The sequence below is a fragment of the Dermacentor silvarum genome, chromosome 7 (genome assembly GCF_013339745.2).
Source record: "Dermacentor silvarum isolate Dsil-2018 chromosome 7, BIME_Dsil_1.4, whole genome shotgun sequence".
NCBI classification, from domain to species: domain Eukaryota; kingdom Metazoa; phylum Arthropoda; class Arachnida; order Ixodida; family Ixodidae; genus Dermacentor; species Dermacentor silvarum.
The window spans coordinates 142,424,715-142,439,058 of record NC_051160.1 but is presented as its reverse complement, the minus strand read 5'-3'; the positions used below and the strand labels follow the sequence as shown (position 1 = coordinate 142,439,058).

General features: G+C 45.8%; 1 protein-coding gene across 2 annotated transcripts in view; it reads right to left on the bottom strand.

Moving 5' to 3' along the window:
• Positions 1-6,662, bottom strand: part of LOC119458499 (REST corepressor 1-like) — a 47,950-nt gene extending 41,288 nt beyond the window's left edge. For both annotated transcript variants that reach the window (XM_037720336.2, XM_037720338.2), the window contains exons 1-3: positions 6,362-6,662; positions 5,406-5,468; positions 2,055-2,129 (exon numbers count right to left, since the gene is read on the bottom strand). In XM_037720336.2, the coding sequence (XP_037576264.1) occupies positions 2,055-2,129; positions 5,406-5,468; positions 6,362-6,473 (250 nt within the window). In that variant the 5' untranslated portion in view covers positions 6,474-6,662. The remainder of the gene's footprint in view (positions 1-2,054; positions 2,130-5,405; positions 5,469-6,361) is intronic.
• Between the last annotated feature and the right edge of the window lie 7,682 nt (positions 6,663-14,344).

Here is a 14,344-nt window from a genome sequence, read left to right as displayed (position 1 = left end):
CAACAATTAACTTATCAACCACTGACAAAGAAGGCCAAGTGGAATACTGAGGGCACACACGTCGCCTTAATGTGTAATTTCAGCAGTTTAGACTGTTCACGGATAATATTATTTGAAGAAGCCATTGATGTCCTTGTTGAACTTTTTCTATCCAAATGTGTGTCTGTACTATACTACTTGCTAAACTAGATTTTATGAGACTGCTCTCAAGAAAAGCATGCCACACTACACCGATTCACGACACTGGGCTGACCAAATAGAAATTTAATGAACAGCCTATTCATGTCCAGTGCAGGACAAAGGCCCCTCTTCCGAGGATCTCCAACTCTTGCGCCCTCTGACCCCGTCTGCAAGTTCCCCAACTGCATCAGCCAACCCAATTCCCTTCCCCTTGCACCCATTCTATAACTCTGACAGACCACCGGTTATCTGCCCTACGCATTACATGTCCCGCCAAACTACATTTCTTCCTCATAATGTCAACTAGAATATCAGCTACCCCTGTTTGCTCTCTAATCCACAACGCTCTGTCCCCGTCTCTTAACGTTCTTGTTCCATCGCTCTTTGCGCACTCCTCTTTGCCTCTCTGTAATCCTCCACATTTCGGCCCCATAGATTAATGCATTGATTATGCATGAAATAAAGGCTACATCAAACAATGTGGCCAAGGTGCCCATTCTATATACAAAGAGGCAAAGATGGCCCACAGTGAGGCTATACAAGCATATATCCAATTTCCTGGACCAGACACTAATGCTCTAATCTATACCCAAAAGTGTGAAAATACTGGCACAGCTAAGTCACTATCACCTCCATGCACTCAAGCCAGACCCGTGTCCGAAGTTGCCGCCTACCATGAAGAGAAGTGACGCCAACTTGCCGCGCAGATTACGACTAGTCACTCAGCAGTACGTGCTCCTTTTACTGGCCATGCAGAGTCTGAACTGCAAGGTGCATTCCACCGAAAGCCACAGAGCACATGCGCATCTGCCCACTGTAGGACTGCCATAATCGACCATCGTCCCAAAAGGTTTTCTTAGGACCTCAGCCAGACCCTCAACGTCAGTGATGTTCTAGAGGCTATTTGCAAGCTCCTAGATGACGGTGGTCCGAATTTGATATTTTGAAACAACTTTGCTGTTTTTATGTTCACTCAGACCAGCATTTTCCTCTTCTTAATCAAGACTACTCTATCTTGTTTTAGTCCCACTGCTCTACCACTATACTGAGTTGCTGGTCAGAACTTCATCAGACCGATTACATAATGAGTCTCACTATGTCCTTACTGTAGTAAAACATGCCAGATTTGAGGGAGACTTTGATGAGAAGCATACTGTGTGCCATGACAAACCCAATAGCTTTCCATATGCAAAAGCAGGGGGGTGAGAATAAAAAGATTCTACAACAGAGGCAAGGTTTAGGAGGCTCACCCCCAACTTTTCCATATGATTGACATAAAAAATCCAGAAGAAAGCAATCAACTTGGCACGCATACCACTACAGCGGCCTGATTTTTGGCTTGCCTAAACTTGGTTCTTGTAAAGAGTCTTTCTTAAAAATATTTAGGACGAGGGATGACGCTAAATGACTGACAGGGCCCGGACTCCCTGTTAAATGTGTTTAGGAAAGCAGTCTCAACATGCTGCCGTTAAGACAAATGGCAGCATAGCACTACACATAGCTACAAAAAGAATGGACACTTCGGATCACGGAAAACAGTAACAACCCCATCCTATGCTTACATTACTGCAAAAGAGATAACCAGATGTCCAAAGGAAATGGCTTTATAAGTTTGGCCAAAAAACATCTCCTAGATTTCAAGCACCTAATTTTGTTCAAGGGTTTCTGCGATCTCAGAAGGTGGCCCTTTCATTGCTTGAGAAGATTGCTACTATGTTTCAAGGACTGCTATGAACCCTGCAATACCACAATGCAGCAAGGTCAAGCACTTTCTACTAGTGTCCATTTTGAAGCTGTGCCCTGGGAACACCCCTCCAATGTCACCAGCAATGCCCAACGACCAGGCATGTTTGGCAAAAGAGAAAGGGACTTACACTTGCTGTCCGAGATGTCGGGGCACGGTGACCACACCAGGAGAGCACGCTCGGGTGTGAACTCCGGGCACGGATCTGCATCACAGGGGAGGCAACAGCTTGTCTTAAAGGGACAGAAACATTCTTTATTTGTTTTATAGGTTAGCCATTGAAGCAGCAATTATGCTACGGGGCCTCAATTCTTCCGAGGGTGCAGCAAATAATTAATTACGTTACCTTTTAATGCGACCAGTTAAAAATACACGCGAAGTGCACCACAACTTTGAACGTAACAAAGGGCACTATTCAGGTCACTGAAATCTGATGTGGCGATCTCATGGTACCATACACTGTCGACACACACACACACATTATAACCATGCTGCCAAAAGTAGATTCTATTCCACACTCAACATTATAACATGGGAGAGAGGGTCGTCCCATGTTTCCAAGAGAAGCAAACAATTGGACGGACCAACTTGGCAGGTTTCAGCAACAAGATCATTGTATGGCCTTGTACCCCTGCAATGAGCTGACTGGTGCGCTTTTGAGTTGTTTGCATTCAAACATGAGCATCACATAAACTTTCAGTGACATGAATAGTCTCTTTTCTCCCATTTCAAGACATGCTGCACTTGGCACACATTTTGAAAGGGTCACGTAAAAGGTGCTTAATTATTTGTAGTACTCTCAAGCAACTGAGGCTACATACCATAATCATGGAGTCAAAAGGTATCTAAAAAAAAAAAAAGGACACTAAGCTATCATGTCAGTATTCTTTTAAAGAGAGAGTAAAGAGAAACACCAAATCAGCTTAAACTGATGAAGTTCTCTTTCAGACTGTCTTTTCATTAATCTTGTAATTAGAGGTTGACTAACGGAGGAAAAAAAAAAAAACTAGCCAGGGTTCTAGTTTCTTGACATTTGCGCCGAAGTCCAAATGCTAGTACGTCAGTGGGACGTCAAACATTTCGATTTTTTTTATCACTGTGCCTCAGCAAACCTCAAAACTTTATAAGTTCAGCGGGTGGCTCTTTTAGGATACAATGCAATTGATTTTCATTGATAAAGACTTGACTAGGCCCGAGCACACGGCATGAAAATCTGGTGCGGAAACTTCATGGCAAACGTTGCCACCCGTATTTCGTTTTTGTCTCTCTTCCGGTCTCCACTCACATTAACAGTGAGTGTAATGTGAAACAGTATTTCACTAATAGAGCCCAAAGTATATATCTTTCTAGTGTTCCTTTATGCCCATTTACTGCACGAGGGGCAACTTGTCGTTACAGCTACAGGATTGCCACAGCCGAGCCTGGCACAGAGAGGACAGACCTACTGAAGGACAGCAAAAGCTCTCATGGGTCAGGACAACCACGTCACTGCTTTGTGAGCTACAAGGATGGGCCACAAGCCAAAACAGAGAGGGGTGTGCACATATTCAAAAACTTTCAAATAACGCACTGAATAGTCACTATACGAAAGTACAAACGCTTTTTTCCAACACTTCAAATCACCGACTGGGCATGATTATGCATAAAAAATCAGAACGAATGTGCAATAAATTTAATCCCGGTGCCATAGCATAAATGTGGGAATGTGGGAATTACTTCACGATGTGTTGGACTTTTTTGGCTAAACCTCCACATGTAATCTGAAACGGCATAAACTGCTTATTGGCTCGTAATGCTCATTTTATGTTACTAATAAACATTCCTAACGTGCCACCTGATGACAGTAGTTTGCACACTAGAATGGGAGGATTCTTTTATATTAATGGTGAAAATGGCTGCTCATAATTTGAGAACTGTTCAAAAAGTATTCGATATTCAATTCGCTTCTGGCCCTATTCAATTAGGTCTCAGAAATCACCATTCAAATGTGTTTTGGACCAAGTCACCTCGACTTGCCAAAGATGTGTTCAGGCTTTTCTGCACCCGCCGCGGCAGCTTAGCGGCTCTGGTGTTGCGCTGCTAAGCACGAATTCGCGGGATCAAATGCCAGCCATATTTTGACGAGGGCGAAATGCAAAAAACACCCGTGTCCCATGCACTGGGGGCACGCTAAAGATTCCCTGGTGGCCAAAATTGTTCCGGAGTCCTCCACTACGGCATGCCTCGTAATCATATTGTGGTTCTGGACCGTAAAACCCCAGAATTCAAGGCTTTTCCGCTATTCAGTGTTGATGCGTACAAGTCAACATCATCGTCAGCCTACATCACGTCCACTGCAGGATGAGAGCTGGTGGTGTTGATGTTGTAGGCACAATTCAGAAACGAAACTGAATATCCCACAGATTGAATTGCTTCAAGTGAAATACGTGCTGTCCCTTGTGGCAGGCCTACAGACTTAAAATTGCATGACTTGAGGCCAATGCACCTCAGACGCACGGTACCCAGTTGTGGGTCTCCAGACTTGAGCTACACAATTCAAGAATATGAAATTGATTGGTCTGTGACTACCATGGCAAACAATACGTACAGACGACAGGACCGCCGAATGTGTTCTGTCTTTATTTCTTAATTGCACTGTCGTCTGCACTGTTCAACATAATTCGTCATCAGTAAATGAGACACGTTTTGAAGTGTGTAGGCATCCCTGCATAGAAATTCTTCACATTTCCCCGTCCTTGCTGCTGGCACCCCAGAGGTGCCGCTGCAAAAAAGTTACCAATGTCACTTTGTCAATGTCACTTACCATGTCAGCGGGCTAAGGTGGTTGGCAATTTGTGATCAAAATGTGCAGCACAAATGCAGAAAAAGGAGATGAGGTACACACACTGTAGCTGAAAGTAGCACTGTGTGTGTCATCTTTGATTTTTTATTTTCTTTACTCAAGCTGCACGTTTTAATCACGGTTACCAATGGCAACTGGCTCACCACAGAGAAAAGCATGCACCCAGACTATGCAGCAGCGCTATTTGCCAGCTGCTAAAAGCTGGAGCAGTGATCAGCCATGAATATAATGCACTCAGCTGATGACATGTGACGAGGTTCACAGGCCACTGCTCGGAATGAGTGACATCATAGCTTGCTCCACCACTCGAAATGGCTAACCACTTCAGACCCCATACAATTAACAACGATAGCCACCTTTAACTTGCGATGTATTTCAACCTCTTAAGGACGCAGTACTCGAGTACTCAGCCCAAGAACCAGCACTACTAAGCACTCCTGTGGCCACGCTTTGAACTGCCTCTTTGCAAGTTCAATGCGTGTTCCATCTGCTTTATTGGGCTCCATGCACACGTTTAATCAAGTGCACGTGTAGCAGATGACACACAGTTGCACTAACAAGGGAATGGAACTAGTAATGATTAATGCAAAAAAAAAAATTCTTTGTGGCACAGCATGTTGCTATTAAGCTGAGGCTCACCTGTTGCTGAGATGATGTCTGGTACCACTGCTTGAAAATCATGGCCGACACGCATGCCGTGGTCTGAAAAAAAAAAAAAAAAAGAAAAGAAAAACACTGTGAGCAACATTTGTAGATGATAACCGGCAACAGGCACGAATTTTAAAGCAAAGTGACGCTTCCCTCTGCGACGCCCGCTTTAAAAACATCAACATCACGGATGGCGCCACTATTACGCAACGTGCCAAAAAAGACCACACAGTTAACCGAATACAGCGCACTCGTGAAACACGATGGCGTTCTCAGGTGAGGCTGCGCGCTTTGGGATGTCGCCGCGTATATCATTCACGAGCCGGGATACGGCAAGTAGAGCCAAGCACTCGAGTCACACACCACAACTACGGACACCAATGCGACTTTTAAGGGCATTCGCCGGGACAACCTTTGAGAAGAGGGAACGAGGTGCGATATACGTGCCGTCTTTTCCATCCGGCTCCCGAACTGCCGGAACGGTGGATGCGCCGATCATCGCGCGACAGTGATTTCCTTTTCTTTTTTTTTTTTTTTTTTCAGTTGCTTTTAAGAAGCGGCATTAGTCGAAGCCACCGCCACCACCGACGCGAGTTCGCGCCGAAGGGTTACGGTTGGAGAGGAAGCGCCGGCTCACGACCACGAGAACTGTCGGAGAAATGCCGGCTCGAAAAACTATGTTGTCGGCGTATACATCGTCGAGGGACGATGTGTCGGACCGCGGTTAACGGCTCTATCGCGTACGGTGGAGGCGGGGGGAGGAATAACACCATGCGCGGAGCCAGGCACGGTGGTGGTACGAAAAAACAAAAAAACCAAAAAGAGAAACACGAGTACGCGCACGGCGCGGCGCTTTAATTTGAAAATTAAAGGACCGCAAAGATAGGGCTCACGTCGTGCGGCATTTTTTTTTTTTTTTTATCCCACTCGCGGCGTGTGACACTCACCTTGTTCCGACTCGTCGGTAGCGCTTCCTTCGTCGGTGAGGTGCCCGTTCGGACTCGAGGTGTGCGATCGGCGCCCGATGCGAGAGTCATCGTTGCGATCGGCGAGCACCATCTTTTTTGCCGTAGCGGAACGGAGCGCTGCCTCGGACTCCAAAAACTCGACCGGCTCGGCGAAGCCAAAAAACTTTCGTGAAACAGTGGGACGCGATTTTTCTTTTTTCTCTCTCTCTTTCTAACAAATCACACGGAGACCCACTGCAGGCGACACTCGCCGAAGTGGAACTGCGAGTGAGAGAAGTGTTGCGCCCCTGCGCATCGAAGACTGCGCGCGTGAGAAAGTAGTGCCTGAAGAAAGCGCCGTGAAATTTGTTACGCGTTTAGTTCGTTCAAAGTTAGCTTCAATTTCGCTCGCAATATTAATTTCCGAACCTGATACGTTGTCCCGTCGATGATTTTTCAATAAATAAATTTTCATTTGCTAAAATCTACGGAGTCAACAATGATACTAACCTCGTGCGGACAGCTCAACTTGAAAAGCGTGGATTGTCGCCTAACTAATTTTAAAAACGTAATAATTATGTTTTTCACAATGCAGGATGCCTATTTATTTATCACATCTGGTTGGGTTTATTCAGGAAAGGGATATAACGAAAATATGCGAACTCAAATACAGCCCCGGCGAGGCGGTTAGTATCACTTTGTCTCCGTAGTTTTGGAGCTTGCAAAGCAATATTCTTCCGCCTTACTAGCGGCGGCTCCGAAATCGTAATTTTTCTTCAAATATAAATGTGTTTGGTTAGTAACACCAGATTCTGAGGCTGGCTTGGTGCAGGCCAGTGCTGTATGCGATGCTTAACCCGCATTTTATGGGCCTGCTGGCCTTCTAAGGTTAGATGGAAGCATGAATGCTATGTGTGTGTGCTGACTTTGCACAGGCGAAGTTTCTGTACTTCGTCTTAAGCAACAGCAGCGGTTACATCTTTGAAACAGACTTTCACGCTCGTTATGGCCTTCCGGACGCCGTGTTTAACGTAATTGCCCAAAAGGGGATACTTGTCAGTGGGTGGGAAAAGTGCGCGGTGTATTTCCGCGCGGCGTTGCGGTGTCAACAATCGGTGTCGCAATCGCGCGCGATCACAGCTGTTACCGAAGGCTGTTACCGAAGATTTCGTTTTATTTCGCGCGTTCGGGGCGAGCCACTCGACTAACATTATGACAATCTAGCGCTATCACATGACAGCGTGCTCCTTCGTTAGGAACGTTGACGCATAACCTACCTGCGCCAGCTTAATTGATGTTCACGTACAGCACGATCGAAACCTCGCCAGGTTAGCGCGAATCGTAATGTTCATAGATTCTTGGGTGTTGAATTGTTCCCTTAGCGTGGCGGCAGATTTTGTATGTCATGAGTGGAGGAGACATGCAGAAAACTGAATGGGGGCTTGACTGCGTGTCTGTGTCTACCGCGTGTCCGTGAACTGTGCCAAGCTGGCTTTAGCTTGGCTACATTTTTCCTGGCAATGGTCTAATCCCTCGCATTCGGCTCATATGAGCCAAGTGATGCTCGCGCTGACTTACATATTGGGTGTTTAGGATTGGGTGCATCATGAACGTGTAGCGCGGGCGCCGCAAGGGCGGCCGAGCTAGAAGTATCTAGAAGAGGGACATTTCCGGTCGTTTGCAGGTGACCTCCCTCCTGCAAGTATCACGCGTCCGCGCTGGATGGAAACAAGTACGATTCTCCACTCGTATAGATATGTCCACCGCGGCGCCCGAAATGTTCCACGATGTGATGGAGTTGATAACTTCGCAAGGTGGAAACCACACGTTCGAACCACCCTTTTTCTTTTTGGCAGCGCTGCCTATTACAAATGAATTTAAAAAATAATAAATAAAAACAGACACAAAACGTTTGTTGCGTTATATACAGATGAGGATTAACACGGGGAATATACAAGTAAACAAACCGGTACACATTCGTATACGTTTCACTGCGTGTGGTTCAAGCATACATTCATCTTGGGTTGAAAAAGTGGGTGATTGTTTGCACAGCGCGCGTGCACTGATCTTCGAGAAATGTTCATCTTGAGTTGAAGAAGTGGGTGATTGTTTGCACAGGGCGCGCGCACTGATCTTCGAGAAATGTCTGGTGTTTTTCTGTGTCCTATCTCTCGTTTTGAAAGATATATATTTGACAGGCACCACGGTTGGCGTATTCATTTTGTGAAGCTACTGCGGGACACAGCGCACGACGCTGCAGACAGAGCACTCGATCGCGAGCACTGTAGAACGGCTATAGACAATGAGCGAGTGACTACACTGCAACTAGGTCACTCTACTGCAACTGACGCCGACCCAACAATTTATTCCAGTTGTTATTTGCGTTTTAGATACAACCTTGGCCGCTTATAATCAGCAGATCAAACATTATATAATAATTATAATGCGTTGTCAATAATTAAGTGGCCTTCTCTATCTATATCAGCGCTGCCTTATATAGTTCTCTTCGCAGAGTCCATGCCTCCGTTTTTCAAGGCATCTTTCCTTGCAAACCTTACCGGACATAGCTGAGCGTGGCCGCTGCTACGGGCGTCACGCGGTGTATTTGCGATCGATCCCGATCGGGCTCGAATGTACACGATCGAAAAGGCAACGTGAGACACTCGTATTAATTGACACACGTACCGGGTGTTTCAGCGAACACTCAAAAAAATTTTAAACGTTGCCTGTGGCAAATAGCACAATTCTAGTTCATGAGCTAACTGGTCTACTCGAAGATGGCGGACATATAACTTGCACAAAAAATTGAAATGCATAATCGACCCATAAACAAACAAAAAATCACTAAATACGTTTTTAACTTATTACATTACGACCCATATTGAAATTTACAAAGTATCGCCGTGGAGTGCGCAAGGCGGATCCACTTGGAACGAATTCTCAGGATCTGACACCAGTTTCGTTCGATATATTGCGGAGAAATGCTTTGGCGTTCCAGTTACTTCTGTGCTTCAATGCATAAAACGACGTTTTGAGGAAACTTCACGGCTAGAATTTGTAAAGTGCAATATGGGTCATAAGGTAATTAACGAAAAAAAAACCTAATTAGTGAATTTTTGTTAACTATTTTTTTGTGCTGGTAATGTCCGCCTCTTCGAGTAGACCATCTCAGAGACTAGAATTGTTCTATCTGCCACAGGAAACCTTTAAACATTTTTGAAAGTGTTCGCTGAAACTCCCTATATATATGCATTCTCATGAACTGCCGTTTGCATTTCCGCGTAACTTGTGCGTGAGAAAAGTACACGTTGCATAGTATGACTGTATATATAAAGACACTTGTACGCATCGCATTTAGTTTTGTAGCATTTAATTGGCCGCTTCACTAAAACTTCACTTCCTATAGATTACAAGATACGCGTTGAATCTACCTATTCTTCTTGTTTTTTCCTTCGGTGGAGTTGCCTGCCTCAATTTCTTACCTTGGATGTACAAGAGACGTCAGAAATAAATAAATGGACGTGCGTGTGTAGGGCCAAGGCTGCAGGCTACATTTTATGTGACGCGCTGTATTAATTAAAAGGCGTTGGGCAACGTGAACAGCGGACAGTTCCCAGAGAACTGTTCCACGGTAAAAGCTCTACGTGACCGCATGACCGCCACCGAAATTTCAGTTGCCCCGTGGGCATAGAGAAATGTGACGTAGTCACCTGGAGCTCGGAGGCTATATATGTTATGGATATCTGCGAGAGCCACGGCCGTACGAAAGGCTGAAGAGATGACCACGGGCGGAATGAAAGACCACGGACCGGAGGAAAAAATGATGCAGTCACGATTAATTCTCTCGGCTATACTTCCCGTTCCTTCGAGTGAGATAACGGACACGTTCGGTCAAACCGAATGACGCTCCTGCGTGACCTACATAAAGGGCACGCCCCGCATTGGGTGCAGACAGCCACAGCTTTTCACCAATAGCGTTTGTGGTCAGGGAGCGATGTTTAAACGTTGTGATACAAATAAAAATTTCTCACTTCACACCGTTTCGACAATGCTCTTCTGCACACTTTGCAAATGGAACGTTCGCATGAACATTGAGAGACATCACTGTAATCTCGGAGGCCACAATTCTCGCAACTGGCATCATTTGGTTCTGTTGGTTGCTTGGGGGTACAAAATGGACAGCCAGCCTTGGCCAGAATTTCAGCATGGACAGAAACACAGACCGAATATCTTCCGATTCAGCACAAATGTAACGTAAAAGCAATGATTCATATAGATTTCAATGTACCGATTTGTACAGCTGCCAAAGGCGCGGCTGGATTGTTGATAACAACTTAAAAACGTTCGCTCGTATCCGACGTGGGAAACACTTTTGATGTCATGCCAACACGTCCGGCGTCCTTTAGAAGTTTTGTAAGCAATGAGTATTTTAATCAGAACTTGAAAGTACTGGCACCATCGTACAGGGCCTCGAAGATCTCCAACGAAAATCAGGCGTCGACACTCTCGGAGCCTGAAAGACGGTTGGGTTGGTAGAGTTTTGTATGTTTCGTTGTCGGCATCACACCACAACACACGCGCACATCGCACCGATTCTGCTTTATGGCGTTCTTTCAGCTGCTGACTGTTTGGTCGTGGGTTTAAAGCGGGGCGATAACAGCCGCATACGGATATTTTGAAGAATAGGTGGATAGCAAAATGACGATGTCGTCAGCTAGCGACTTCCTGTTCGAGGGTTAGCGCTTCTGTTGCTTCGTTCAGCCTTGTCAGCAGTTTCTACAGTGAGATTTCCCGCCGTTCACAAAAAACAAACAAACAAACAAACAAACACACACACGCTTCAGCAACGTGATTATGGTTGGCTGCTCGGCATTAGGGTGCGCGAACTCTTTCGTGAAAGGACAAAAAAAGTGTTTCGTTTTCCATGGAATGAAGCGCACAAACGTAAATGGGCAGTTGCCGTCAAACGAGCGACCGTGTACGGCGAGTTGTGGGTACCGAACGTAGGAGCCAGAATATGTGAAGATCATTTCGTCACAGGCAAGTGTTTGGGCGAATAACTTCGTCTACTAACGTTCTAGTAGAAATACCCCCTTTTTAACAACCAGTTAAATACACACAGGTGCACCCAGCAAGGATCCTCAGCACATTGATTATGTGCCGTCTTCATTCCGGTACAACGAAAAGGCAACTGAGGCTGCACGAAAGAGGGAGGAGAGGTAACGTCAACGTAATTCGTGCTCTTTTCAGATACTTAAATCAGTGCTTTGTCGCTGCAGTTATACACGACATGCGTCTCTTGAGAAAGAAACGGGATACTGCGAAGGCACAGCAGCCGACGACATGGCGCGCGCTGGGCACCGCTGGAAGCGTTAGAAACAGCCACTTATTAGGTTGACTTATCAGCTATTAAAAACTACTTCTTAAGTTAACGAACGTTTATTTGCGCTCGACAAACGTTTGCGCTAGATAAACGTTGTATGACTATTTGACGCGACACCAACACGTTAGGGCATGAAATTCCTGCCACCTAAAAATACGCGTGTCTAAGGGCGCCAACATAAGTACGAAGGAGCGATATAGCTCACACCTACGTTTTCGAACTGCCCAGCGGTGCGTGGAAAAACCACGTTGCACCGTGGTTTTTCACCAAAGATCCGCAGTATATATATATAAAACAGAGCGCGTGAAGCATGGGCATGAAGTGACGGCGGCATAGACGGCGTCGTGGTCTCAAACCTGAAGTTGTAGCAGAATACGCCGTACCCCACAATCCCTTGCGACAACCGAGATTTTGCTAGCCACCTGTTGCGGCGTCATTTTTTACTGTTTGCCCCACTACTGCCTCTCATTTGAGTAATCGAAATCGAACTGCAACAAAATTTTACCCCACGTAAAAAGCGTATTTCCCTAGAAGTGCACATACGCAATTAATGCAACGCAAATTATCTCATTTATACGAGTACATTCATCACCAAATGGTCGCAAAAATCAACGTTTCGAATACCTAAATTGTAAAAAGAAAGCACGTCGCTCATTATATATTTCTTTTTATATTATCCGGAGTGTGCTAAACAAATTAGACAGGACACCGTTTTCAGAGACAAAGATTCTTGGACCGTGGCCCCACGCGTCGCAGGCTCACAAAGCGACGCGGGCATTGTTAAAATTCATGAAGCCGACTGGCCTCAGTGACCGACTGTGAAGTGTTGGACAACCGCACGTGTTCATACTGCGAGTACTTTCTTCCCTCCCTCTCCTTTCTTTTCATCCCTTTAATCCCCTTCCCCTGTGTAGGGTAGCAAACCGGACGGGCATCTGGTTGACCTCCCTGCCTTTCCTTTATTCTTTTTCCTCCTCCTCCTTTATATTATCCACGCTGTTTTGGATGTGTCAAAAGTATGCGGCTGTATGGAGCTGTTCCCGGTGGCGCTCTTGAAACGTACTACAGTTGTTCCTTGGAAAGCTACAAAGGAGCACTGACATGACATTCTCGACGTTCTCGACTTTTCATTTTCGCGTAAATATTTATATTTTTAAACCCTATAAAACATACTGACAAACTTCAGATTGCCCTAAACTAATTACTATACTAGCTTTTCTGCAGTCAGTTGCGGTTTCTTTTCCCAGATGGTGCATGTGCCGTGACGTCATGACACGGAGGAGGAGGAAAACTTCATTCTGACAGGGCATTTGGGACATCTCAGGTCCCCTGGGTCCCCGCGCGACCCCACCGCACTCAAACGTTCATGTTTAACATGTCCATGACGCTAGCAGCCCGGATGGCGGCGATCTTCTGCCTTGCCTGGTCGCAACACTCTAGTAGATACAGCGTTCAACCGCTGGCGCCATGCTGCGCCGCTCGCGCGTACCGCGTTTCTAGGTGGTTTCTTTCGCCGAGGGCGCTCGAACGCAATCATATGGTTCGTATGAATGCAATCCTTGGAAGCGTGGCTGTATGGATGGATGGATGGATGGATGAGGCTGAACCCTTTAAACCGGGCGGTGGCATACGCCACCTAGCCATGACTATTAACATATTTTGTACTTTGTGGTGGGTGAAATTTCACCCCTGCCTTGATTTTATCCACCAATCAGATAACCTCTGTTTGGTTATTTCTACCCGCTTAAAGTCTATTTTGCCTTCGCTGTCCCTAAACCCCAATGCTTTGAAAAAATCAGCCCCGTTGCCTTGCACTGTAGGGTTAAGCCCTTTACAGAAAAGTATGAGGTGTTCAGCCGTTTCCTCTTCTTCTCCACACGCACAGCACAACGTGTCTATACCTTGGTACTTGACTCGGTACATCTTAGTCCGCAATACTCCCGTCCTGGCTTCAAACCACAAAGAGCTTCCCCTAGAATTATCGTAGATATTTTCTTTGGCAATTTCTTGCTTGAAAGTTCGGTATGTTCCCAGTGCTGATTTCGTCTGCATCCCTGTTTTCCACAGACCCCTCTCTGTTTCCTTAACCTTTTTCTTAACCACTGTTTCCTGGTTTGCACCCCTCCTGCAGTCCAAATATTTGATTGACAGTTTTCTGGTCAGCTTCCTCCATTTTGTATCAACATTCCTCATGTACAAATAACTGAAAACTCTCCTTGCCCACCACTTTTCTGCCATTTCTCTCAATCGCTCCTCAAATTCTATCTTGCTGCTGGCTTCCCTGCCCTCGAATGACGTCCATCCCATGTCACCCTGTACCCCTGATTTGGTGTATTTCCGTGTGCTCCCAGAGCCAGTCTACCTACCCCTCGCTGCTTAACTTCCAACCTTGCTCGAACCTCTGATCTCATGCACAGGACCGCATTGCCGAAAGTCAAACTAGGGACCATCACCCCTTTCCAAATCCCTCTCACCACTTCATACCTATTGTAATTACACAGTGCCCTATTTTTCATCACAGCTGCATTTCTGCTACCTTTAACCGTCACATATTTTTCATGTTCCGTTAGGTACTCAGCCCCATTGTTTATCCACACTCC